Consider the following 26,321-nt stretch of genomic DNA (forward strand, 5'->3'; position numbering starts at 1 on the left):
ACAGAAATTTTAAGATAATTCTATTTGCCCAGTTGTTTATGATATACTTTAAGGCTTGTCACCCAATCAAAATATCAAATGATACTTAATTGAAAGAATAAAGGGAGATGGCATATGCCGATATCTTAATTGACCACCTCCAAGCAGCTCAATTCCAATATCCATTGAAATTACCAGATATTTTTCAAGCAATTTCAATAGGCAACAAAATAGAACACAATCTTAATCCAATCAAATTTTTAACAAATCAGGTATCTTTTCTTCCGAGAACATCTCCAAATCCAATAAACTTTACATTAGGAAGTATTTTCCCATATCTAGCCCAGGTTTTTCTTGACATCATTTCATCAACTTGATTCTTAGATATTATCAACCTGGTTAACTAAATCTTCTTTCACAGTACTCATACCCTCCAAATAACTTCTATCCCAATAACTTCTGTTTCTAACATATAGTGCCCACGTAACTCTGGATTTTGTTCCTCAAATCATATAATTCCATTCTCCGTGTCATTTTCATTTCTGTGTTCTTCCCAATTTTTTGCAATTACTATTATGGTATTGAGATACCTGGAACCTCATATACTATTTTAAGTGTATAATGTGCCTAACGGCAGACGCTTTTCAGTCACTGAGTAATACAAGGGACCTCAGACTGAGCATGCAGCATGCCTACACAACACAATGAGAATAACATTTTGGTTTTACTTAGCAGTTCATATGCAAACTACATTAGATACTAAACTTATTTGATTAAGGAAAAGATTAAGTGCCTGAATAAACTATACCGTAAATAATAACATGGGATAGAAATTGCTGAAAATAAAGATGTGAAAACATAAGGAAATACTACTCTGATAACATTATTTTACTTACTGCCTTATAGAACTAGTAACATATGAACAGCTCAACTTTCAAATACGTTTCAGTAAATAAACTACTATATGAGAAAATCATAACAATGGAGAAAAGGAAAAATCATTAATGGGAAGTCTGCTTATGTTCATTTAAAAATGAAACTTACCATATAAAGAATATTCTGCCTCCTGACCTGTATCGCTCTCACTAGATGTTGATGTTAGGCTAGTAGTTAGAGTATTACTAAGCGACTGACCAACAGATAAAACTGTAGTTGCTGTAGCTACATTGCTGCTGCTAGTAACACTGGATGTAGACATGGTCACTGTTGATGTGGTACCAGTTGTAGTCAGATTAGGAAAACTTTGGGCACCCATAAGAGGAGAAGCTATAGATAAAGATATGGTAAGATAAAATAAATGATTTGATGACTTAGAGTACAATTTACATGCATGACTCCTGTGTTGAAAAATATATTGGGGTTGAAAAATTATCAGATGTGTTATTTTACAACAAAGAATAACAGACTAAAGGGGAAGGGTTTCCCAGTGCAAAAGTGCACCCTACAATGCAGATGCCCACTTCTGAGCGTATTCCCTTGCATACAATTAAAACAAGTAATTTTATTAAATAAATCCCCAAATTCCAACGTAAATCTGAAATTACTTAATTTCATTTTCAACATACGAAAAGTATTTCTGAAATCTGTTACTCCAACACTCCATCTGTCTTTAAGCTTAAAATGTAATTTAAAGTCTAAACGACTTAAATACCATTAAAATTATACAGGGAAAACAGTTTAACTGTACATAAATGAATTGAGAACAGAACATAATAAGACAAATGTGAAACTTGTGATTTTTGTGCATTTTTATGACTTGTTATCTTTCACATAACTATTAGCACATATGTTCATGATGGACAACAGACCTGAGTTGGCAGTACTGCGAAACATGTGACTTCATATCTTACTTATGTTGGATGATTTATATAAGTCATTTTCAGAATAAGCAAGCAACAACTAAGAAGTTACCCTACTGCACATTCAAATAAAAGTAAATGCATTTTAGTTAACAACTGAAACAAGACTGAATTTCACTGTAAACTCAATTGAAAGAATTTCCAGCAGTATATATAACTGAGTATAAGTTATCCCTGTGTGTAACTACAATTTACATCCTGATCTTCAAAACATTTTCTTGAATGCTTATCTTCAAACAGGAGATTAATCCCATGCTTGCAAATGCAAATTTGAGGGGTCACCTAATACTTAAATTTAAACCTTATGTTTTTCGATCTATCTTTTCTAAAATTTATAAAATGCAAGTTTTGTAGTTTTAAAGTAAACATTTTCATTATTGCAGCTTATGTAAATTGAGGCACTGCTTTCTTAAAAAATAAAATCTAAATTCTGAATTTCAGACTATTATTGCAAAGGTTACTACCCTTGAAGGAGGATAGAATACAACAAAGATTCTTCCCCTAAGCGCATTTGGTAGCTTTTTGAGAAAAATAAATGTTACTGTTTCTATTTTTGTTGTTTGTCAGATACTTTTTTTTTTCCCTTCTTAGGAACATAAGTAACAGTTCATAAATAAAAATATAAAAATGCAAAATATCAGCAAAGGTTACCCAAGCAGGTATAGTGCTTGAAATTATTTCTATGCACGGGGAGGGAGAGAATGAAATTTAAATTCAGGGTTATTAACAGACCTATGCTCATCTCCATGAAAGCATGGAAATTTTCCAAAGAGTTTTTCTTTTGCTGTTTAAGAACTTGAAGATAAGCTGTTCAGAATTTGTATCTTCCACTTACTTCTAATTAATAACAGTAAATTCTTTGCTGTTATAATAAACAGAAAAAGCCATTAAGCGTCAGCATTTCATTTGCTCTGATTTCAAGAACAAATTGAAACTGGCCACCCTAGACACCACTTATCTCCTGATAAGTATTTATGTTTATAAATGCAAGCACTACAACAAGTCCAGAAAGACATCACTAATCATGTTGGGTCTTTTGAGTTTCTAAACCTGTACAGGCCCAAAGAAACATCAAAAAACCCCAAAACACAAGCTTTTTACAATGGTCTAATAGAATTTTGGTAAGATTGCTCAAATTTAGTTTCTGATCTCTTTTTGGGGTACAAGTTCCCATTTACAATTTCTATTTGTATAAAATGCATAAAACAAAATAATTCCTACATGAGGGATAATTTTAAAACATGAACATATCTTAATATTAAATCCAATTTTTAATTTGCCACATTCTTATTTCCAATTTTAGCACTGTATAATATCAAATATTCATGAAATCTGTTAAACATGTTGTTGAAGCATCTTACTATGTTTTGCGGAGGTGATCCTTTCCCCCAGCACAAAACTACGGCAGAACCAAGAGGCACCATCTGCCTAAAAGGGGATCAATTACTGGAAATTTTCCCTTGAGTATCTTATTTACATTTTTAATGCAGGCTGCAAATATATGTGTGTGTGTGTGTGTGTGTCCCCAGTATCATAATATGAATGTAAGAATAAATTAAAAAAAAAAATCTCCCCAACAAAAAAGAAAACACTATTAGAAAAAAATTTAGAAATGCTAAAGGCAAACACCACATTTTTAAACACGGAAGCATAGAAGTCCTAGAAAAGCATGAAAGCTTAACAAGAAACAGAGTGCTTCTTTCTGGCTTGGGTAATTTTAGTTTTTCTAACTTGTGTACCTCATGAAATGCAGCTCTCTGGTTAAAATACTATCACCATCACTGAACAAAATAACTAACAAGGCTGGTTGAGTAACAACTCTGGTGGGAACATGCTGAAAACTCAGAAGAGAGAATTCACAAGAAGCAGGTTTACAACTTACCTGCTAATATCTTGATTCTACATATAATCTGAGAACATGCAAGTGTTAAAGCATGTACATAATGCCATTTAAATCATTGTTAACCACAAAATTCCTTATGCTTAATATGGCTGAACAGTTCCCCAAATCTAAGCGTTAATGACCACACCATCTTTAGAAAACATACACAATATTAGAGTACGTTAAATTATTTGGCCTGATAGAATGCAGAAATTTTAGTAGATTCCATCATACTGCAGTGTACTTTTTCTTTCTACTGTGTTCTTAGCTCCTAAGCTCAGAGACTTAACAATACGCACAAACTGCCTTTCCTGAGGAAAATGGAAAAAATTAACAGAAACAGGCAGATACAGGTGAGTACGCAAAATCTACACAGATCAGAAAGCAAGAATATCCCACATGAGCTACTGTTGCTAGTCTTCCAGCCTCTTAATCTAAACCATACACTCTCTCTTACTAAACATGTAATAGACATCAAATTCAAATTATTTTCTATTTGATGGGTACCACAGTGTAATCTGAGAACACAGGGCAACGTAACACTTCCCAGCTGACAAGAACTCTGTGACCTCTTCATGAGTTCTACAGGTACACACAAAGTCAAGGCTGCTCTAAGTTCATTTCTCTCTCAGGCCAACAGAATCCAAACTTTTAAGGCTAATGAAAGCCAAAGAAACAACAACAGCTTCAACTAAAAATAAACATAGCTTACTTACTTGCACTGCTCATGACATTTCTTCCCAAAGTATTAGTATTGTTATCACTGCTACTTCGACTTAAATTCATGTTGTTTGTGGCATTGGTACGTGCTATGTTTGCCACTCTTCGTACAAAGGACTCCAGGCTGGAAGTTTCTCGAGATGATAAGTTCGGAACACTTGCACTGGAGCTCATTGGTGCCCCAGCAGCCAACAAAGAACTGACTGAGAGTCTGTTACTTGCTGAAGAGCTTAGAGGTCGTTGGGAAGCTGCTTCTTTATTAGTCAGTTCGGAGACTGAACTCACATCGGGAGAGCTTACGCTAACAATTCCCATGGATATAGCACTGGACTCCCCAGGAGTACGTATTGAGTTATCAGGACCTAACTTCCTCTCTGCATTTTCATTTCCCATGTCCGCTGTTAAGGTGCTGGTGCTTGCACTGGAAGATGACCCTACTTCAGCCTGAGGCACACTATCAGCGGAAGACAGAACAACAATTGGTTCATGGACGTCAGTGCCTGAAACTATATTTTGCTCCATTACACTTTCTGATCTCCGCTCCATTTTGGTCGAACCCAAGCTGATGTCGCTGCTACTGGCCACGCTACACACAGAACTGCTGCTTCCTTTTCTACTTGAGGAGCCTGCAGCAGCAGTCGTCTTGTCTGGACAGTTGTTTTTCACCAAGCTGCTCCATGACTGCGTTGTGCCTGAAACAGTGGATGAAACAGGTTTGGGTGATGCCGCTGAATCAGGGTCGTACCCTGGTGCAAGCTTGAGGTCAAACTTTCCTTCTGCGCCCATACGGTAAGAGTTAGAGCCACCAGCATCCCAGGTGACATCAATCCAGCCTGGAAAGGGACAGGAGTTTGTGAGATCCAGCAGAAAGCAGACAGGAGCGTGTCAGACAGTAGCTCCACAATGTGGGATCAGCTTCTCATAAGGGCTGCATGTCTGAATCAATAGAATTGCTAAATAACTCAATGCCAATTAAAAAGGAAGTGGTTGAATCTAAAAAATTTGGTATTTTAAAATGTTGTTAACATTGAGGCAGCGAGCATGATCAGCCCAGGGTCCCAGAATCCAGCCAAAAGCAGTTTCCTTCAGGAAGGAACCTAACCTACTAGGATCTCCCAAAATTTTATTATTAGATTCTCTAATAACAGAAACATATATTAAAATGTATCATCTTAACTTTATTAATATCTGTCAAGAAGTTACAATTCTGGCAAGGACATTCTATAGTGTTTTTCTTTGTTAAATGTTTGTGGATAAGCATATGTACGCGACAGAAGACATTTTATGAAACTGATTACTTTGGGATTTCGTATTCCTGCCCTATAAAGTGAAAGATTTACTTTACTGATACTCAGCTTTTTAGTTCAATAATTTACACAGACTCAAACATTTCTTACTCACAGGAAAAGTCTCACAGCAGTCAGTAAGGACTACAAGTAAGATTTCAGGGTTGGCAAGAAGAATACATTTCACAGAATGAAACTTTATACTGGGACCAAAACAACACTGAAAAGAGATGCTACTCTTCAATTCCTTTATTAAGTGATTATTTCAAGTACCAGTATTTTTTTAACAGTTATAGAATAGCTCTTCAGTAATGAGGATAACATTCAAAATTTAGCTAACTAGGACAGAAAAAGGGGCAAAACAATTTAATTTTGCTTGTCTGAGTATGTACCACAATCTCAGTCATGTAAAAAAAATTCTTTCTAGTATTTCTTATTGTGTGTTAACTGTAACAAAACTTATTGTCACTATTTTAATTGATACGTGTTTTCTTTAAAAATAAAATCTCTAAAGCTCAGTCATCTTCTGTAACCTCAGACAGAAATTCAAAACAAGATGTCAGGTCTAGGTATACACACCTATTTTACTAAAGAAAAATAGAAGAGAGCTAATTTGAAGTAAAATACTATTTCTAGGACTGTCAGGTGCACTTTTACCTTATAACTATCCAAAAGGCATCACTTCTAGACCAAAACAGAAGATCACAGGCAATTTTCTATTTAGAAATATCACTCTGGAGGAAGAGTATTTAAAAATGATAAAGTTTTCCGATACAATAAGAAGACATCTCATCCCCACATGAGGATGTTTAGATCATGTTTTTCTTGTATGATTTTATTCCATCTTCATGAGATATATTTGAGTAGCTTCATGTTGCTAAACCTTTGAAGGGTAAAGTTGTGAAGCAATTCTGAATTTTTCTCTTTCTACAGTTTATTTTCATTTCTTACCAAATACAAAAAAAAAGTTCCATACTGTAGCTAAACAGTGTAATTTTTCCCCTTTATGAATATCTGAACAGCGTATCTTGTAAAAGCATAACTAAATAACTGTTCTTGTTTTGTATAGTTTCTTTTCCTTAACAAAGAGTTTTAATTCTGCACTTCTTAATACATATTATGTACTTGGAGTCTTACTGCTCCCTCATTACAGATCTAAAACAACTCAAGATTTGTCTAAACTTGTCAATAATGACAAAAAAGTCAGTACGATACTATTTCCAAAATTCTATTTGAAAGACAACCATGGCAGGAATAAGAGTCTGCTGATACACATTTCACATTGGCATCACCATTTGATAAATGAACCTCAAACCTGTGCTTAAATGGGCAAGTTTTACTGGAACATAGGAACAAAAAAACTGATTTAGTAGAATACTACTCACCAATAATACCTAAAGTCTTCAAAGTGAGAATGTGGCTATGGATACTGTTGCATCTGATAAGAACAATATACAGATGACGGAAGAATTCCCTACAAGCTATACTGAATGACTTAAATAAGATTCAAAGTTTCAAAACATTTTAAGACATTGTACTTTGGACATTTCTCCATGTTTGAGAGCTGACAACTCAGCAAACTAGAAGAAAATTTAAAATCTGACTAAGATGAGCCTAAGAGTGGCTGAAGATGCTTCAGAAACAAGGCAAGTCTTATATACCCCTAAATAGGGGGAGAGGACGGAAAAAATTGGAAAGCATGTTCAGCTGACAAGATAATCACCTCTTCTGGAGCCTCTTCAATATATTAGCTTCCTAAGCACTGACTTCCCTGGTGTTGCAGGTTTTTATTTTGCTCCATAAGTTAATTACTTTTCATGCTTTCAATTAAAATAACAACTTGATCCCAATGAAGCTAGCAAGGGAGGAAAGGTACAGGATACAAAAAAAGTCAAGAAAAATATTGCAAATGCTAAGCTAGAAGAAATGAAGAAGGTAATTATAGATTTTGCAGGCCCAAAGGTTAATCAGTTTGCATCAATCACCTTCACATACTTTTTCTTCTTTGCAACAGATGCCCAAATAACAGTTAGGTATTTTAAATAAGCAAAGCTCTACAAAAGTTTCATTTACAGCAAGAATTTTTTTCATGCATTAAAGTGGTCCATTTGTGAAACTCCATAACAGTTGTAGTACTTAAATTCCTTCTTCCCAAAATATTTAAAATTTCATCAAGACACTACAATGGCAATACTTTAATGCTACCCATTCCACATGAACTGATCACGCTACAAACATTTACAAATTCAGGCAATTCACGCTCACCGTTATGCAATTCTCCTGTAACAGTGCCTTCACCCTGTGGGCTTCCATCCTGATCTCTCCATTTCCAATCAATTCCTCTGATTACACGAGCTCCTGGAACCATGTATTTCAACACCTGAGAACGGACCAGACGTCGCTGCCTTCGCAGATTTGCTTCAGCTTCTTTAGCAGCTTTTCCTACAAGAAATGTAAATTGAAATGAAAAGACTTGGAAGTCTTTTGACTCCATTTCTTCATTGAATGGAGAATAATTTTGTGTTTGTTTCTAAGCAAGTTCTACTCCAAAAGTTATCTTGCTTTTTCACACTGATTTTTATATTGTTTGTTCATTAGCATTTCAAGAGAACAAATAGGATGTACACATTCTTCTTCTTACCCAGCTGATCTTCACATACTCCATTCACAGTGCCATAAAGTTCAAATCCAGACAGGGAGAGGTAGTGTGTTTGCCCACTGGCATTCTTTCCCATCTGTTTTATTCTAACATGTCTCCAACCTTGTTTCTCATCTTTTGGAGGATCTAAAGGCCATGTTGCTGTAGACCTTTAAAGTTATTTCAAAGGGGGTGTGGGTGGGGGATAAAAAAAAAAACACACAAACAAAATCACGCAAAACAAAAAAACCTTAGTACCAAAGCAAACAAAACCATAATGGTGATCATGTACGGATAAAATCAGAAAATTGCCAAGAATACGAGATACATAAAATCTATTAACACTAGGGACAAACTCTGAATGAGTGCTGGTGTTACTATTTTCTCAAAAAAATATCAAGTCCAAAATTTACAATGATGGAAGAGCACAAATGCCGTTATGTGAACCACACAGAGAGCTTATGAATCACTTATATTGCAGCCCATCCTTGATAATTTAGATCACCTAGCATTTCTTTATAGAGTTATTATACCTACAGTACACATTAAATCAGTCTACAGTCAAGTACATTTTTAACTAAACTCAGTTTTATAAAAAGTGATCAAATACACTGACATACCCTGGTTCGTTGAGACTACAGTCATCAACATGAGTATACAAAGTAGTCCAGTTCTGTCCATCCTTAGATACCTGGAAAACCCAATTTCTGAGAGCAGATCGTCCATAACCTCGAGCATGGCGTAATGTATAAGCTGATGGTATAACCCAAAGGCCAAGATCTATGGCAAACCAAGCATTCTTATCATCGTTAGTATGACAATTGAGAGCTGAACTGTCACGGCTCAGGATGTCTTCTAAACGGCCGTAAGGCAGATTTCTTCCTTCTGAGGAGGTAACCACTACTAACCCATAGGCTGCTGGATTTACCCATTCATACGCGGTTCTATATTAAAAAGAAAAAATGTACTGTTCAATTATTGCTTACATTAAAAAAACCAAACAGGTATCAGTTAACATTTGACATTTACTGTAAATTGTCTATTACAGCTAAGTTTATTACAAATCAAAATTATTAACATAATTTTAGATAATTAGATAACTTTAGAGATGTTCCAAACATCTCTTTACTACAGCAGTTTAAAAACCAAAGCAAACCAACAACAACAAAAGCAAACCAAACCACGGCAAACAAAAACAAAGATCCAAACTTCCCCACTTCTTCATTTCTTAGGTAAGCATACGAACAACTTCTCCACACAAGTTCAGAGATTCATATTGTTCTATTATTTGAATAGAGCAAAAAGAAATGTAATTGTATTGATCAACAGTAAAAGCAAGGATATCTCCCACTCCTAAAGAAATTACAACAGATTTCATTTCATTATGAATTCTCTACCCACCCCGGCCATGGGTCACAGTTTATTCTATCTGACTTCAAAATATTCAGCTTTGAAGAAACTCACTTTGCATTTGTCCCAATCCAGTAAATAATTCCATTTTCATCAAAATCATGTTGATGCCTGAACACAAATGTTTGGCCTTCACGCAGTTTTCGTACAAAAACAAATGAAGCCCTATCAAAGTCGTACCATTGCTTTGCTACCTACAGATGAATGCAAAGAAATCAAGTATTAGAGATGCAGAATGCAACCATTCCTTGTGAACTAAGTGTATGGTACGCTGCTCACCATTTTCAGGAGATACTGTTCTAGAGATTCAACAGTTGCCAACGGCTCCATCTTTAGCATCCTACCAGTTCGATCTATTAAAGATGTCTCCCCTGAGGCACGTTCCAAACGAAACCTCAAGCGCCTTGTCAAAATCTGAAAGAGTAGCTAAACATTAATATAGGCTTTTCTGTTTAGGTTTTGTAATTTTAAGAAAAGCAATATATTTCGCTACAACAGTTTTAGTGGTGTATCAAGTATTTTTCTTGCACAACTTAAGCAAACTATATTCTCATTTAATGCTTTAAAAAGTAATCCCCTAGTACTCCATTTTTTCAATTAACCAAACAATTCTTTAAGATGACAGTCAATGTATAAGCCAATTACACATTCAAGCTAGTATTTTCTCACTTTCTATGTGTTTTATAGCTTTTATTTCCAAATCCTGTAGACTGGCAACTACTATAATATAAAAACTGAAAATGTTTTTTTCAAAATATTCAATAACAACAGTAGTTTTGCAGCTTTCTACAACTATTTTCTAATAATTTACCATCAAAACAGAAATATTCACACTTCACTGACATCCTGCAAAATCCTGGTGTGCTTTCAAACAGAAAAAAATTAAGACTCCACACAAACTGGACAAAACCTGCAAACCTAGCCAAACTGCAGCTTTCCTTTATAAGAGGCTGCTGATCCTGCAGGTGCCTTGTATTACCAAATGAACACACAGCCCTAGAAGGGACCCTTTTTAACAATTATAGCCCATCCCTAGTCATCACAAATAAACAGGTCTTATAATTGCCTTCAACAAAATGCTCATTCAAGTAGTAAGGACACTTACTAGGGGGCATATTTCCATATAAAGAGAACAATACTTGAAGAGAAAAGAAACAACAAACACATTATCTCTTCAATCAAAATTTACTTTCACTGCATAGTGTAAAAAGACACCAGAGGAACACCCAAACATTTATGTTAAGCGTTAGAGGAAACAGATGCCAAAAAGTTTGTTGTCCTTTACCTAGTTCTATCCACTTTTACAAGAATACACTTCATACAAGCTTAATGTTTTAACTTTTCCTAAATTTCACATATAAGATTCAGATGTGCATCAGTCAGTGTGACATATTGTTATCACTGTACATTTACCTGAAGATTATACGTAGATCCTGGTGTATCATATAAGTGGAGAGGTAGACGTTCAATAGATTCTAACACTGCTATCAATTTCCGAATTAATGCAACTGCTGGACGACTGTGAAAGCGAACAGTTACTATGTTACACACAGCAAAGAGAAAAAAAATTCTGCAGTATCTCAGAGAATAGTAACCAGCTGCAGCAAATATCTCTGCATGCTATTTCTACTGAGATCATCAGTTCTAGGCACATGGTTATAGCACAGTAAGAAAAATATTAATCTGCACAGTGATGAATAGAAGTCACCTTCATATCTATCAGCAGATGTACATTCAGTACATTAGTTGACTCTTACAGAAAGAAGTAATTCAGTAAAATTTTCAGTATAGCAGACTGTCTTTTAAGACCAATTTAGAGAAAGACAAATTGAAATGGAAAGCACAGTTCCTTGGTCTTTATTTTGAACAGATGCAAAGGTTTTTTTGGTTTGGTTTTGGTTTTACCTTTCATCGTCTTCATTTTCACTGAATGCTGTTTTGAAAACATTTATTCTCTCTACTAGTTGACTACAGTCTTGTTTCACATCTAAATCGACATTCTAAAAGGAAAAAAAAACCAAACCACAAAACATGTTATTTCTAAGACAAAGAAATATATTCATTCTTTATACTAGCAAGAATATCTGTCCAGTCTCACTGAATTCCTCATTTAAAATCTGTATGTGAAAAGCTAAATGGTATCTTCCATTAGAACTGACCAGTGTTGATTTAAAGATTTTTAATGGCTTATTTGAACTGAAGTCATCTATTGTGACTGCATATATTCAACAGGTAGACCACTACCTGGAGCAAGTCTGCCTGATTTTCAGCAAGATGGGAAAATACCACATTTATAATAGATTTTTTTAAATTAAGGCACATGCCTACAATATTTTTTTAGTAAGTTTTTCTTCAGAGAATTATGTTCTATAGACTCACATTATTTAAAACTGTAAGCAACGATTGAACTAAGCCACTACTGCACATTTCATATGGAGAAATAGTGTTCTCATCCTTCAATAGTACAATTAAGTTTTCCAGAGCAGTCTTCATTAAATCTCTCCAAGTATTTTCTCCTTCAATACACTGGAAGACAAAAAGACAATTATGGTGACACAAGGTAACTGTTTTTCCACTTGCTTCATTTGAAAATAACGTCCCAGTGAAGTACTTAACTAGGCATTCCATGCATTAAAAAACACCACATTTTAGACAGACATATTGCAACTTTCCATCACGACAGACTAGTCTCAAAATTATTATGCACTTTCCACCGACAGTACCTGTCTGTTTGTATGAAGTTCCCATGAAGACTCTAACTGCGTTGCTATGTTCCTCAGTGTTACAACTACTCCTCGAGGCATGCTTTCAACAGCTTTAAAATGATCGTCATATAAATCTCTTGCCATAGTGCGTACCTACAAATTGATTTTGACAATCAGAAGTTATACCTTAGTGTAATGAGACTATTACTATTCTCCAAGATACTAGAAACTTGGTCATCTTTAATAAAGAAGTCCATGACAGACACAAACAAATAGGGAAGAACCAAAAGCTATCACAGATCATGAAACGCAAAGGTTGTGAAAGGATAAAAGTACAGGAGAAATAAATAGAAATACACAGAATCTTACTGAAACTTACAGAAGCTAAGGTTACCATCATATATTAAAAATTAGAGTACAAAGTCAGGAGAAATGACAGGACTCTCAATCTGTAAATCTGTTTCTTTAGAACTGTATCATGGATCTGGTAATCTTTTTAGAGGTAAGATTAAGGGGGTTTTATACAGTATCTGTGTTCAGAATAGTCTATTCACATTCCTTAAACAAATACACACAAAAAGCCCTTTTGTGACCTTATACTAAGAATTACTTTTTCTACAAAGTATGGATCACATGAGATACAGATTTGATAAAATAAATTCTTATTAAACAACATTTTTCTCACAAAAAATTTCCTCATAAATGTTTCCTTCTCATTATCAACACGTGTCCTACAATAATACATGTTTCACAAGCTTCAGAGCTACACAGTACAATCTCGGGTATGAAAGAATACCGCCTTCCTTTTATCATTTCACCTATCCTCATTCACACAGTATTTTAATTTTCAATTTAGTGTCACATTTCCTCAGATATAAGGGTCCTTACATGCTGCAGATTTTTGTACACAACATATCAGCTGCACTGTTAGAAACTGCAAGAGAGGTCAAGACTGAAGATTAGCTTGAGCCCTTGGCATCAGCTGGCCAGAGAACATACTGTTATTTTGTGTTTTTATAAAAAGCCTAATACTTGATTTCTTAGCTCCTCTTTTCTTCCACTCAGTTTAAGAAAAATTTTAGAGGAGTCTAAAATGAGGGCTTTTACACACTTTGCTTCACTACCACAACTCTTACAATACAGACTGTTCACTTCCATCCCCCATCTGTCACAATATCCCCTCTAAAATTAGTATCCAAATGCAGTGAATAGAAGTAACATATGCTGCTGATAGAACTGTAGTACTGATGATAACATCTTTTCTTTTTGCACAAGAAAAGGAAAAACCTATGGAATCATACAAATATAGGTCAGGAGGATTGGATTTCTTTACATTTTTAAAAGAAAATTTGTCTTCCTCTAGAAGAGCACAGAGTTTACTAAGAATGTTGGATAAAAGCACCTGCAGCAGTGCTTTGTTCTGAGTGAAGTTTTCCCCTTCAAGCTTAGCATATAATTGTGTCTAGTTGAAATGACACATTTTAATCCTCTAAGAGAAAATTATAACTCCATAAGCATGTTATAAAATAAACCAAACTCAGCTAAATTTTAAGTATAATATTCACAGATGCTCACCAACCTTTTGCTTTGTCTTTTCCAGTTTAGATTTCAGCTTTCTTCCTCTTTTGCCTGTCCAGCCAGTCACAAATTCTGACCCTGCAACATATTTTTAGAAAAGTCACAATTTCTCACAAGTATGAAAAGCAAAAAACAGAAAAACTACCTCATATACACTTGCTCCTACCTGCACATAACACATACCTACGTACTTACCCAAAGAGGTTTCAGCTGTAAATGAATGCTTTGTTCCTCTGTTAGATTCAAACACAAAGCCTGGCAGATCTTCTTTCAGTATTGTGGCTTGCTGACCATCGGAATTGTGAATAGCAATTTCTCCTTCTTTCAAACAGGTGAGTGACCAGTTTCCTACAGTAAGTTTAGTTGGCCCTGGTGCCGACAAAATTGGCTGGCTTGTGGTAGATGGTTTTACTTGGCTTCGAGCTCTTTGCAACTTCTCAAGGAACTCACTCCTACTTTCTATTTAAAAAGAAACAAACATTATTTTTTTTTCTTTCAACAATTGATTCCACAATCATCTCAAACAATTTTTTTTTTTTCTAAGAGCAAAACAACTGAGTACATTCAATGCAAAATTCAGTTTGAAATTAAGGGTCTTAAAGCATTCTAAATTTCTTCCCAGTATATTTCTGTACTTCAACAGTAATTTATTTCATGATTGCATCAAAGTGGACAATGCAACTCTTTCTGAATGGTGCTACTGAAAAAAATGTATTATTCATCTTTATAATTATAATAGGAAGATCAAAGAAATCCATGATAAACTTTTAGTCTGGCAAAAATAATTTATCTCATTATGGCCAGCACAAACTATTCTCAAAAGTGAGTTTTTAGAAATAGGAAATTAAATGAATCCTCCAACAGGAAAACAGCAATCAACTTCATAGCTTAAAGCAAGTGGAGAAAAGATGTTGAAGCCATATAAAAATCAGAAAAAAAATCCACAAAACTTTGAGCCTGACAATCAACATATGCTACAAGCAAATTTGAGCTAATAGCTATTTGCTGATTCAGTGTCATAAAGGCACCCAAAACATTTTAAGCTATACTAAAACTTTTATTCATCTCTTTTGTAGAACTTCTACATTCACCTCAGAGAAGGTAGTCACAATTATGCTACCTCATACAGTGACATTATGTTAATTCAAGTTATAATGCAGATGTTCCTATTTCTTTTTTAGTAATGACAAAAATTTTGAAGACCTCTATATCTCTGAGAAAAACACGAAATAAAAAAAAAAAAATCTAACGGCACCACATGAAACTTGATTAAAAGCTAATATTTATATGGAGATATTTAATAGGTGACCAAGAGGAACATATCCTACTTTTAGGATATGTAATCTAACCTGAAATTAAAACTGAGATAGTTGTTTGGAATAATTAAATTATATTTTGAAACTGTAGTAATTAAAAGGCTGCACACTACATTTGAAATTATTCCAGAAAATGATTCCAGAAAATCTGATGAGTTCATAATTTAAAAAATAAGAATTCCATATAAAATAAAAATACAATAACCTCATTAATGTAAAGATTACATCTCAACTTCAAAATTAACAAGTATCCTCATCTTTCAGCACACTGATTTGATAAATACTTTTGTAGTCCATGCGCTTGTAAAATTGCTGTTTTCCTTTTGCTGCAATGATTTATGCAATAGGTTTTTTTAATTTACCATTTTTATTGTTGTATGATACAAACATAATCCCTATGCAAAAATAAATATGCACTCGAGGCATAACAATCTTTGTTGCTTAAAACTCAAAGCATCTAGAGAGATTTCAAAAAATAATTTTGAAATTTCATATGCAAAATTAAAATTCTCCAAATTTCCATAATTACATTTTAACAAATTTATTATACAGAATGTCGCACTGAAACAGTAATGATTATACATGGTTGGGCATAATTTTGGGTTCCCTTATACAGAATTTTGAGACACACTTAAAGCTTCAGAATTACCATTAAATTTCAATTTTTGCATTGAATTTTTATTTTTTCTAAAAATTCAAACAAAGCAAGTATTAAGCTAATGTGGAGAGGGGTGAGTACAGACCTTCCAGAAGTGTTCATAGTATATATGTATTTCCCCCTCCCACCCCAACTTTCATCATGCGATAAACACTAACAAATTCCATTACCCAACCCTCTATATTCTTGCCAGCTCTGAAGTTACTAAAAAGTATACGATGAGATTAATCGATAATGATTTAGGACAGCAGAACATATAGTATAGTTCAGGACTTAAAGATACTATTCTGAGTCAATACTGTACTGTAGTAATTTTAGTTAACAAATACTAGGTTAATTATCTCTTAAGTAAAAGAGGCTGCTGCGCACTCTTAGAGCTAACGGTTAAATCACACTGCAATGTCAGCACTCTTAGCAGATGTCTATTTGATAAAAGTTGCAAGAAGCCTCATTTAATCCTTGGAATTTTTTCTATCTTTTTTAAAAGACTGATGTGAAGAGACACATCATCTTAATTTCTCAATCTGACTTCTGTTTTAAGTTCTCTTCACTCCAAATTCATCTGAGCCATCTCCATTCCAGTCACCTTGTGCAGAAATAGTAAAGTATCCCCACACACATCATTTGGAAGGAAGAAAGCAGAATTGCATCCAGGGGCTATGAGGATTTAAGAAATTAACCTCATGGGTCATCTTAAAATTGTATTGTATGATAAACAAATATCTCAACACAGAAATTGTTTACCTTTTAAGTACTAGCCTTCTTAAAAAGAATGCAAGATACTATGTGGAAAGCTTCCATGGAGGATAAAGGAGCTAGCAAGTGCTGGGAGTTTTCAAGAATGCTCTCCTGGAAGCACAAAACCAGTTCATTCCCTTTAAAGGTAAGGGAAGTAGGAAGTAGGTGGAGCAAAAGCCTCCCTTGGCTTGACTTCGAGCTTCTGAGACTTCTCAAAAACAAAAGAGAAGTGTACCAGAGATGGAAAAGCGGACCAATACCCACTGAGAACTACAAGGGCATTGCCAGTGCTGAGATGCAGTTAGAAAAGCAAAAGCTCAGCTCAAACTGAAATTGGCCAGAGATGTCAAAAACTACAAGAAAGGGTTCTTCAGTTATGTAAGCAACAAGCACAAACAGAGGGAAAATACTGGCCCATTGTTAAACAGAAGAGGTGAATTAGTCACCAACAATGCTGAAAAGGCAGAGGTTCTCTGCACTTTCTTCACCTCTGTCTTTACCAGCACTGTGGGCCTCCAGGCTTTGGGAACAAAAATCCAGGTTGATGCAAACACAGACCCACTGTCAGTGCAGGAGTTGGTATGTGAAATATTACAGGAGCTTGACCCCCACAAATTGATGGGCCCTGACAATATCCACCCAAAGGCGTTAAGAGAGCTTGCTCATGTCGTTGTGAGGCTGTTCTCCATGATCTTTCAGAAGGCGTGGAGATGGTGATGTCCCAGAAGGCTGGAAGAAGGCTAATGTCACCCCCATGTACAAGAAGTCCTTAAAGGAAGATCCAGGAGATTATAGGCCCATCAGTCTTACTTCAATCCCTGGGAAAGTTATGGAACAAATCCTCCTGGGGACTGTCACAAGTCAAATGAAGCACATGATTGGGAAAAACCAGCACAGACTCACCAAGGGCAAATCGTGCTTCACAAACCTGATCGCCTTCTATGACAAAGTAACCTGCTCGGTTGATGTGGGGTGAGAGTGGACATCATCTACCTGGATTTCTACAAGGCTTTTGTTACAGTTCCCCACAGACTCCTCCTAGAGAAACTGATATGTTATGGTCTAGACAAGTGGTCTGTGCAATGTGGGGGGGGAACTGGCTGACAGGGCCCACCCAGAGGGTCGTGGGAAATAGCTCCTTTTCAAACCGACAACCTGTCACAAGTGAGGAGCCCAGGGATTGACATTGGGCCCAATGTTGTTTAATATCTTCATAAGTGATTTGGATGATGGGATCAAGCGCACCCTGATCACGTTTGCCAATGACACCAAACTGAGCAGGGAAGTGGACCCTTCAGAAGGGAGAGCCACCCTGCAGGAAGACCTGGATAGGCTGGAAGAGTGGGCTAACAAGAACCTTATGAAGTGCAACAACCACAAGTGTAAGGTCTTGCACCTGGGAAAACATAATCCAGGAGTGCAGCACAGGCTGGGATCGACCTGGCTGGAAACCAACTCTGTGGAAAGGGACCTGGGGGTCCTGGTGGACAACCAAGCTCAATATGAGTGAACATTATGCTGCTGCGGCAAAGAAAGCCGACAGGATGCTGGGTTGCATCAACAAGGACATCACAAGCAGAGATAAAGAATTCATTATCCCACTCTAATCATCACTTGTCAGGCCACACCTGGAATACTGTGCTCAGTTTTGGCCCCCGCTATACCAAAAAGATGTGGACAGGCTGGAGAGGGTCCAGAGGAGGGCCACAGAGATGATCAAGGGACTGGGAAGCCTGTCATATGAGGAAAGGCTGAGAGAACTGGATTTGTTCAGCCTTGAGAAGAGAAGGCTTAGGGGAGACCTTATCACCATGTTCCAGTATTTGAAGGCTGGCTACAAAGAAGATGGAGACTCCCTTTTTACAAGGAGTCACATGGGAAAGTCGAGAGGTAACAGGTGCAAGTTACTCCTGGGGAGATTCTGATTGGACACAGAAGGACAATTTTTCACAATGAGAACAATCAGCCACTTCCAGGAAAGTGGTGGATTCCCCAACATTGGACACTTAAGATTCAGCTGGACAGGGTGCTGGACCATCTTGTCTAGACTGTGCTTTTGCCAAGAAAGGTTGGACCAGCTGATCCTTGAGGTCCCTTCCAACCTGGTATTCTACAATTGCATGATACATTTTCTGACCAAAAAAAAAATAAATCTAAAACAAAAAATCTAGACATGGTTTCCAGCTGTGTTATAATCTAGATACACACTATATCACATTTTGTCTTCACAGCCCAAAATCTACGGATAAAGTCTTTAGCACTCAATTTCTATCCTGAATCATAATATGTTCTGTTATTTCACTCAATGGCTTGTGAAAACATAGTAGTATTGCAAAGCATTTTATGTCTGCAGGTTCATAAATGCATGAACTTTGTTGCAAAAAAGATGAAATAATAAAGGAGGGTTGTTTCTGCATCCAGAACAAGTTGTGTACTCTGTACATAAAATTAAAACCACCTATGCATTGCCAGTGCATAAGGTCTGTTCCCTTATCCTCTCTCCGACAAACAATTAAGACACTGTAATTTGTTTCCCAATCCTGATGAGAAACTTTCCATTACTTTGTCTTCAAACACATGCAATTTCATTCTGCTAGCTAGAAGCAAACAACAAATCACCATTTCAACCTGCTTTTCCTGGGACGGCCACTACAAAGTGCTTTTAATGACTGGGGTGAAAAAATTAAGTATGCATGGAGAAGAATCAAAACAAAACGAAGTTAATACACTTTTACTGGCAAGATGTTTACTTAACACAGTTCACCAAGGAAGTCAAGTTATGGTCACATGCTATCTGATAAAAAGCATCACAATTAACTGACCACCTTCCACCTGTTTACATCCTTTACTATTTAGTAAGCCAATTCCTGCAAAACAAAACAGCTCCAATCAAATTATATAAACAAATATAACAGTCTCAAAACTTAACTTGGACTTGAATTGTAAAGAAACTACCTGAACTATCAGATCCTCCTTCAGGGCTGCCACTGGAATACATTGTGGCCAGTTTTCCATCCAAGATAAACCTGAACCATCCATTACTACCATTAGATAGCTCCAGGGCTGCAGCATCACTCCAGATATAGAGGCAGTCCCTTCCCCTAATGATTGACCAGTCTCTCCAGTGATACGGTTTACCCTGTTGCAGTTCTTTAGCATCCTCCTGTGGTTCATCCTCCTGTAATAAAATTGTATTGAACAAACAAAAAAACCCACAAACAAAAAAAAACCCCTACCACCAAACCATCACCACCAAGAAACCTCAAACCCCCAACCCATTAAAATCCCCAAAACGAATAGAAAACCAACACACAAAACACATACATTTTTAAAAAGGCTTGAGGAGAAAAAGAATTACTCAAACCAAAGTATAGGAACTATACCTCTGTCTGTAAAATGTATCTTTAAAAGTATTCTTTAATAGCATAAGATACTTCTAAGAAGTTGTTTCCTTTCAGATACAGATTTATCTACTCAACAATAATAACAGCAGCCTACTGACTGGGACATCGACCTCTGTTCAAAACTTGTGAGAAAAGAATCACAAAACGGTTGAGGTTGGAAGGGACCTCTGGAAACCATCTAGTCAAAACCTCTGCTCAGGCAGGGCCATCTAGAGCCAGTTGCCCAGGACCATGTCCAGACAGCTTTTTAATACCTAAACACTAAAAAAAAACCCGAACCCCCAATCCACAAAAAAACCAAGCTCAAAAAACCCCAAACCACCCAAAACCCACAGTAAAAAGCTTAACTATACACTTAAGGCTTAGCTATAAATCTTAACTGAATGGATAACAGAAGTGGTCCGTTATCCATTTGGTTCATTTGAGTAGTCAGTAACGACTGTTGGAAATTGGTAAATAACTTCAGTATGCACTTAAGGTTTTCATTATGTAGAAAATTATTTTCTTTTTTATATTTTTAGTGTATTTCATAACAATGTTTAAAAAATCTGCAATCATCTGATGCATATACATTGGAAGAGATGCACTTTGTTCAGAAAGGATTCATTTCATTTAGCAGTCATTTTCAAACACTACACAAAAACAAGTGTCAATCAACTTGACCACAACTAAGTATGACTAGGAAATCTCAGCAGATAATAACGTGCTAACAGAAAATGAACTTACAGAAAACAATAACAAAAACAATTAAAACAAATGGTGTACAACAGGCATTAATTTAATTACCTAACTACCTTGCACTGGACATTTTCATAACAGTGAAAATTGTACTAAAAGTGTTGGTTCTACAGGAACAAATAATTGTTATCAATTCTGTACTTACCTTCTCAGGTTTAGACTCCTCTTCATTTTCATCATCAGATGACGGCCCCGCCAAAGTTGACACTTTACTAATTACACCAAGTCTAGCCAGTTGGTCTAGAAAAAGATCACCACCTTTATCCACCAAATCCCTTATGATTTGCAAGGCTAGCAAATGGCCATCATCATCATCCTGTAATACATTGGGATGGAAAGGTGATAATAAAGGAGATCTCTTTACTTAAAAATATCTTTACATGCTGAACTTCACAAACAGGGTCACAGATGGATGCCATAAACCCTTCAAGGTTAATTATTAACAAGTATGTGGAATCAATGAGCATAACCCCCTTTTCTGCACTGGTTTCATAAAAGGACATTTTCTTTCTTCCTACCTCTTGATCAAGAACAGTAGCTGTTATCTCAACCAGTATTGTAGGCAGATTGTGGCCAGCATCAGAGTCACAAACCTCTTTCAGCAGCGCCTCAGAACAAAAGTGTATCATTTTTCTAATGAGGGCAAGACTTGCTTTCCTTTAAAAGAGATCATAGGGGAAAAAAAAAAAGATTCTTACAAAGATAACGCAAGCGGTAATCAATGCAGCAAAAGGTTCAAGAGAAAACTGCTTTTTCACTACATTTAAACAGGCTTTCAAAACAAAAATTTTTAAATGAGTTTCAGTTCTCATTATTGGAGCAAAAATTCGTTTTTGTTAATAAGTCCTAGATTATTTCTAAGAATAATTCATTTACCGATCTTTTTTGATTCTACAACATAAGTCTAACATCTTTCTCCCCTCAACATTTCTCTAGGTAAACCTATTCTACATTCTGTCTTTATGCACTCTTAGAGATGGCAATTCTGGACACTTCATCTTCCTCCCAGGTATCCAACCCTCCATTTCTGTCACATACATCCCATGTTTTGGCAAAATCCCTAGAGTTTTAAAGCCTAAAATTAATATTAGATCATGCAGCTTTCCATATTAAGAACTACAATTAATTTGAAAGCCATTCAATCCTGTATCATTAAAGCTGAATTTTTTTGACTAACTTTTAAAAACATGATTTACCTGATTCATAAAGAAAACTTTAAAATACAGAGAGCCAACTACTTCCTTCCAACAATCTGCAACAACAATCAAATCATGCACAGATTGTTAACATGGTTTCTTATTTCCTTCATTTAAAATGACCTAGTTTAGGCTTCCTGTCATGAGCTCACGTAGAGTCTCTCTCCACTAGAGTTCCTTTTTATCTTGCATTTTCACCCCTCAAAGTACCTATAAGCACTGAGACCACAAATGAGAGATCAGGCAAGTGCTATATTTGTAGTGTAAAAGGCTCAGCGGTTATGTGCAATTTAACACAACCATTATGCCACCCACAGTATTCCTGTTTAAGTATTAGATTACATTCTTTTAATTCTCTCAGTAAGAGGCATCTTCTCCAGAGAGCTGTAACCTAATACACAGTATATACCGTCTATGCAAGGTACTTTATGAGCATAGTATACTTTCATCATGCTACTATAGTCAAGAGTATGCTTCGCTTTCCTACTTCTGATTCACTAATCATGTTTTTTTCCAAGACATCACTTCCCCAGAAAGGAAAAAATGCTAGCTAAAATACTAAGTAAAAATTAGACTTGCAACACTTCAAACCACCACTTCTATTCAAACAAATATGTTGAAGTGTCACTTGCATTACTTAAACTTTTAGATGTCATAATTTTTAATGAAAAAAAAATCCACCTTGGCTGTTTTAACACAGTGAATTAAGAAATTCAAAATATGCAGGAAAATTGTCTATCATGATGATATTACCTTATTGAAGGCAACATAGTTTGTTGAAATGTTTGTGCAAACACAGGCAATAATCTTTTCAAGTATATGGGTGCCATTTCTGGATCTCCTTTGGGTTCATTACATTCTTCCTCATCCTTGTTTGCATCTTTCTTTTTCTTCTCATCTCCTTTGTTAACAGGACACATCCAGTCCCCTGGAAAATATTTTTTCCCCAAAAATGTTCAATGGCACAACCAAACAAAAAACCCCTTCAAGTATGTGTAAGAGTTTTCTTTACTAACATTTAAGTACCTGAATAGGAATATGCATTCCTAAAAATATAAAATTTGCATGTGCAAGACTTCTTGAGGAAAACTGTTTGATAACAAGTACCTCCAAAGACCGCTCATAGGAGAAGCTCAAAGTCCTTAAAGCGAACTAAATATGAACATATAACCACCTGTGGCTCCAGCCCTACAAAAGTCTCACAAACAGGTAAAGTGCAATTCCCATGTAGAAAGAAAGGATGACAGAGAAGCTCCCAGAGGGCTGACACCCTCTGAACCCACAGCAAAACCCCAGTCCAGCACCATACCACAGCTGACAAGCAGGACCACCACTGGCACTGCTTGTGCCCAGTCAGCAGTTTCTTTGGTAATCCTCATCCTTTAAGAACATCTAAAATATCAAGGGTTTTATATGTACTTTGCAGATTAATGAAGGTTGGTCACAAACTTTTTTCTTAGATGAATCTTAATAGGATGAAATTCTAATTATTGAATTACATATCATATAGAAGCATTTCTACTAGCAAGGGTATGAAATTAAAAACTGCACTCACCTGGAGACTGAAGAATAGCTACTACTTCACTGTGCCCCCTTTCGCGAGCTTTGTCTAAAGGAGTTTTCCCATCTTCATCTCTCAAATCAGGGTTTGCACCGTGTCGTAAGAGAGTCTGAGAACAAATATTTTTAAATATGGAAAAAACATTAAGATTCCTTCTTCCAAAGTAGTAAACATTTTTTTCATACATTCTTCTTCCACTTTTCTCATGCTTTAAGTAAGAACATTACGTTCTTTTTGTATCTGTAGAGCTAATATAAAACTATTTTTACGTATATTACTGCTCTATCATAATGAAAAATTTGTATTTTGATAAACACTGTAAAGAAAACGTAAACATTTGACAGTGCACGTTAAAACATATTGCATCGAAGACATTTTGTATAGAACAAGGCAAAAAGTCAGTATATAAGGATTTCTGAGTGTCAATTTAAATCATACCTTTGCTACCTGAGGTCTTCCAAAACATGCTGCATAATGTAATGAGGATGACCTCTGACCTCTGTTAACATCAGCACCCCTTTCACAAAGAAATTCTACCTGTTAAGCAAGAAAAAGTAAACCAGTTTTTTTTCATCTTTCTTTACATAAATAACCTAAGTTTTTAAGATTCTATAAAACTGATTTACCATTTCCTGAGTTCCAAAAGCTGAGGCCCAGTTTAAAAGAGTTTGTCCTACATCATCCATAAAGTTTACTTCAAAAGCTGAAAGATACAATTAAATAAAATAGTTAAAGCTCCCAAAACTATAAATTAAATTTTATCAGTGTTCTTTAAATGAACAGCAGATCTTAAAAAAATTAAGCATCCTCAATAATCCTGGGGAAGCACTTCTGCCCATAATTGCAATAAAGTAGCACAGGAATTATTACTAACAACATCTGTTGTGTATTTAACAAAATAAGTGAACTTATATATAAAGATTTTCAAGGTACTACCTAAGCATTTGTTATGACACCATACATTACAAAAATAAAAAGATACTTTAGCTGTCTCATTTTCTTTTTCAGAGTATTTTTGCTTACCTCCTGTGTCAATAGCATCTATTAGTGCATCAGTATCCTTACTGCGGATGCAATCTATCAGCTGCCGATGAGAACGTTCCCCAGAACTATCCAGTCTTCGCAACCCTGGGATTCTGCCTGTAGATCCAGCACTGGATTTTGGCAGGGCTTTTCTCCCTTCGAACAGTAGCACCAAAAGAAGATCTACTAACCGCATGGTATCCAGTACACATCTCTCATCACCCTGCAACGCACTTTCTATAGAATCTGGAAGTTCAGATCTTAGGAGATCCTGGAAATAATTAAAAGTCTGAACAATAAAAAATATACAGGGCTTTAGAAAATACTATCAGAATTGGGTTTCATTTCCATATGAAATGTTTCCTTTTGTCCCCTCTTTATAAATAACCTATGTGCATGTGTGTATACATATATATACACAAATAAAATCTAGAAATCTGTATATCTATATACAAAACAACAACACAGATCTTGCATAGGTTAAAGTACATGAAGGGAAAAATCCTATGAGAACAAAAAGCTGTAGCATAAAAGGATTTCTTACATGTGTTACTACTGGAGAGCCTCTACACAGGGTTGACAACAGGCTTACAATAGTTGACACCTGATTACTTAATTTAGAGTCTGCAGCTGTAGATGGTGCTCCAGTGCTACTCCGTCCAGGTTTGCAAGCTGAAGATGGTCCTGATGCTGTCCCACCAGCAGCTGCCATGCGAGATAACAACTCCTCAGTTAATCCATGCTTAGCTAATGGGGCTGGGTCAACTCCACGCCGTGTGAATCTGTCAGCTAATGAAGCAAAGCATCTCAGAGCTCCATCTGAAACCTAAGAAAGAAGTGCAAGAGAAACAATGAAAAATCTGTTACTTAGGATGAGAAGATGCTAAGGGGATAGTCACAAGAACACAGGACACAGAAGCTGATTTCCCCAGATTCCCTTCAAAGTCAATGAACAGAGAAGACAGGCTTTTTAAGCCAGAAACTCAGAGTTGGAACCCAACAGTGCTCTGAACTGCTCACTGAAGGACTGCATTGTTGGGGGGTTTTTCCCCCCTTTCTCTCTGTTGATGATATATAGAAATCAAGGAAACAATTTTTCTTTGTCTAAAGTTCAGCATTGTAAGCATCTCCTTAACTATATGAGCAAAACCCCAAATCAATCCAGAAAAACATGTTTAATAATCAAATTGCCAAATTAATAGATGTTGGAAGCACATTTTAAAAGTTTTTAGTTATAGATGTTGTTCTTCCAGGAAACACTATTTATAATCCCTACTAGCAATTGTCCATCCTGACAATACAGTTTGAAAAAAATGAAATCAACCCATGTCTTGGTAGTGAAATATGGAGTGCTTAATCTTCTGGTTGTTCTGATGTTAGAAACTGTTAAAGAGGCCTTCTAATAATAAAACTTAAAAAACGTGAAAAGAAAAATGCACTATGAGGTTTTATTTCTTAACTTTCACACATTTACTGAACTTCAACTTTGTTCCTCAAAGAACAATGGAGACAAATTTCTTTGCAGTTTTATCTTCTCTGTTAATATAATACAAATATTAATTATAAATGTCAAATTATAACACATTATGCTAATATTACAATATTATATTAATTTGGAGCTTTCTATTAA

General features: G+C 35.8%; 1 protein-coding gene across 14 annotated transcripts in view; it reads right to left on the reverse strand.

Moving 5' to 3' along the window:
- Positions 1–26,321, reverse strand: part of HECTD1 (HECT domain E3 ubiquitin protein ligase 1) — a 64,573-nt gene that overhangs the window by 17,123 nt on the left and 21,129 nt on the right. For 3 of the 14 annotated variants that reach the window (XM_074824560.1, XM_074824552.1, XM_074824564.1), the window contains exons 5-27: positions 25,236–25,517; positions 24,692–24,980; positions 24,295–24,371; positions 24,107–24,205; positions 23,663–23,777; positions 22,861–23,035; positions 21,430–21,568; positions 21,057–21,227; positions 19,725–19,947; positions 19,592–19,636; positions 14,241–14,516; positions 14,059–14,135; positions 12,498–12,632; positions 12,154–12,300; positions 11,680–11,774; positions 11,188–11,293; positions 10,054–10,188; positions 9,829–9,968; positions 8,985–9,308; positions 8,368–8,534; positions 7,992–8,168; positions 4,437–5,273; positions 1,024–1,245 (exon numbers count right to left, since the gene is read on the reverse strand). In XM_074824560.1, the coding sequence (XP_074680661.1) occupies positions 1,024–1,245; positions 4,437–5,273; positions 7,992–8,168; positions 8,368–8,534; positions 8,985–9,308; positions 9,829–9,968; positions 10,054–10,188; positions 11,188–11,293; positions 11,680–11,774; positions 12,154–12,300; positions 12,498–12,632; positions 14,059–14,135; positions 14,241–14,516; positions 19,592–19,636; positions 19,725–19,947; positions 21,057–21,227; positions 21,430–21,568; positions 22,861–23,035; positions 23,663–23,777; positions 24,107–24,205; positions 24,295–24,371; positions 24,692–24,980; positions 25,236–25,517 (4,453 nt within the window). The remainder of the gene's footprint in view (positions 1–1,023; positions 1,246–4,436; positions 5,274–7,991; positions 8,169–8,367; positions 8,535–8,984; positions 9,309–9,828; positions 9,969–10,053; positions 10,189–11,187; positions 11,294–11,679; positions 11,775–12,153; positions 12,301–12,497; positions 12,633–14,058; positions 14,136–14,240; positions 14,517–19,591; positions 19,637–19,724; positions 19,948–21,056; positions 21,228–21,429; positions 21,569–22,860; positions 23,036–23,662; positions 23,778–24,106; positions 24,206–24,294; positions 24,372–24,691; positions 24,981–25,235; positions 25,518–26,321) is intronic. The other 11 variants (XM_074824567.1, XM_074824562.1, XM_074824566.1 and 8 more) reach the window with 9 other exon arrangements.

Source organism: Strix aluco, chromosome 4 (assembly GCF_031877795.1).
Source record: "Strix aluco isolate bStrAlu1 chromosome 4, bStrAlu1.hap1, whole genome shotgun sequence".
Lineage (NCBI taxonomy): Eukaryota > Metazoa > Chordata > Aves > Strigiformes > Strigidae > Strix > Strix aluco.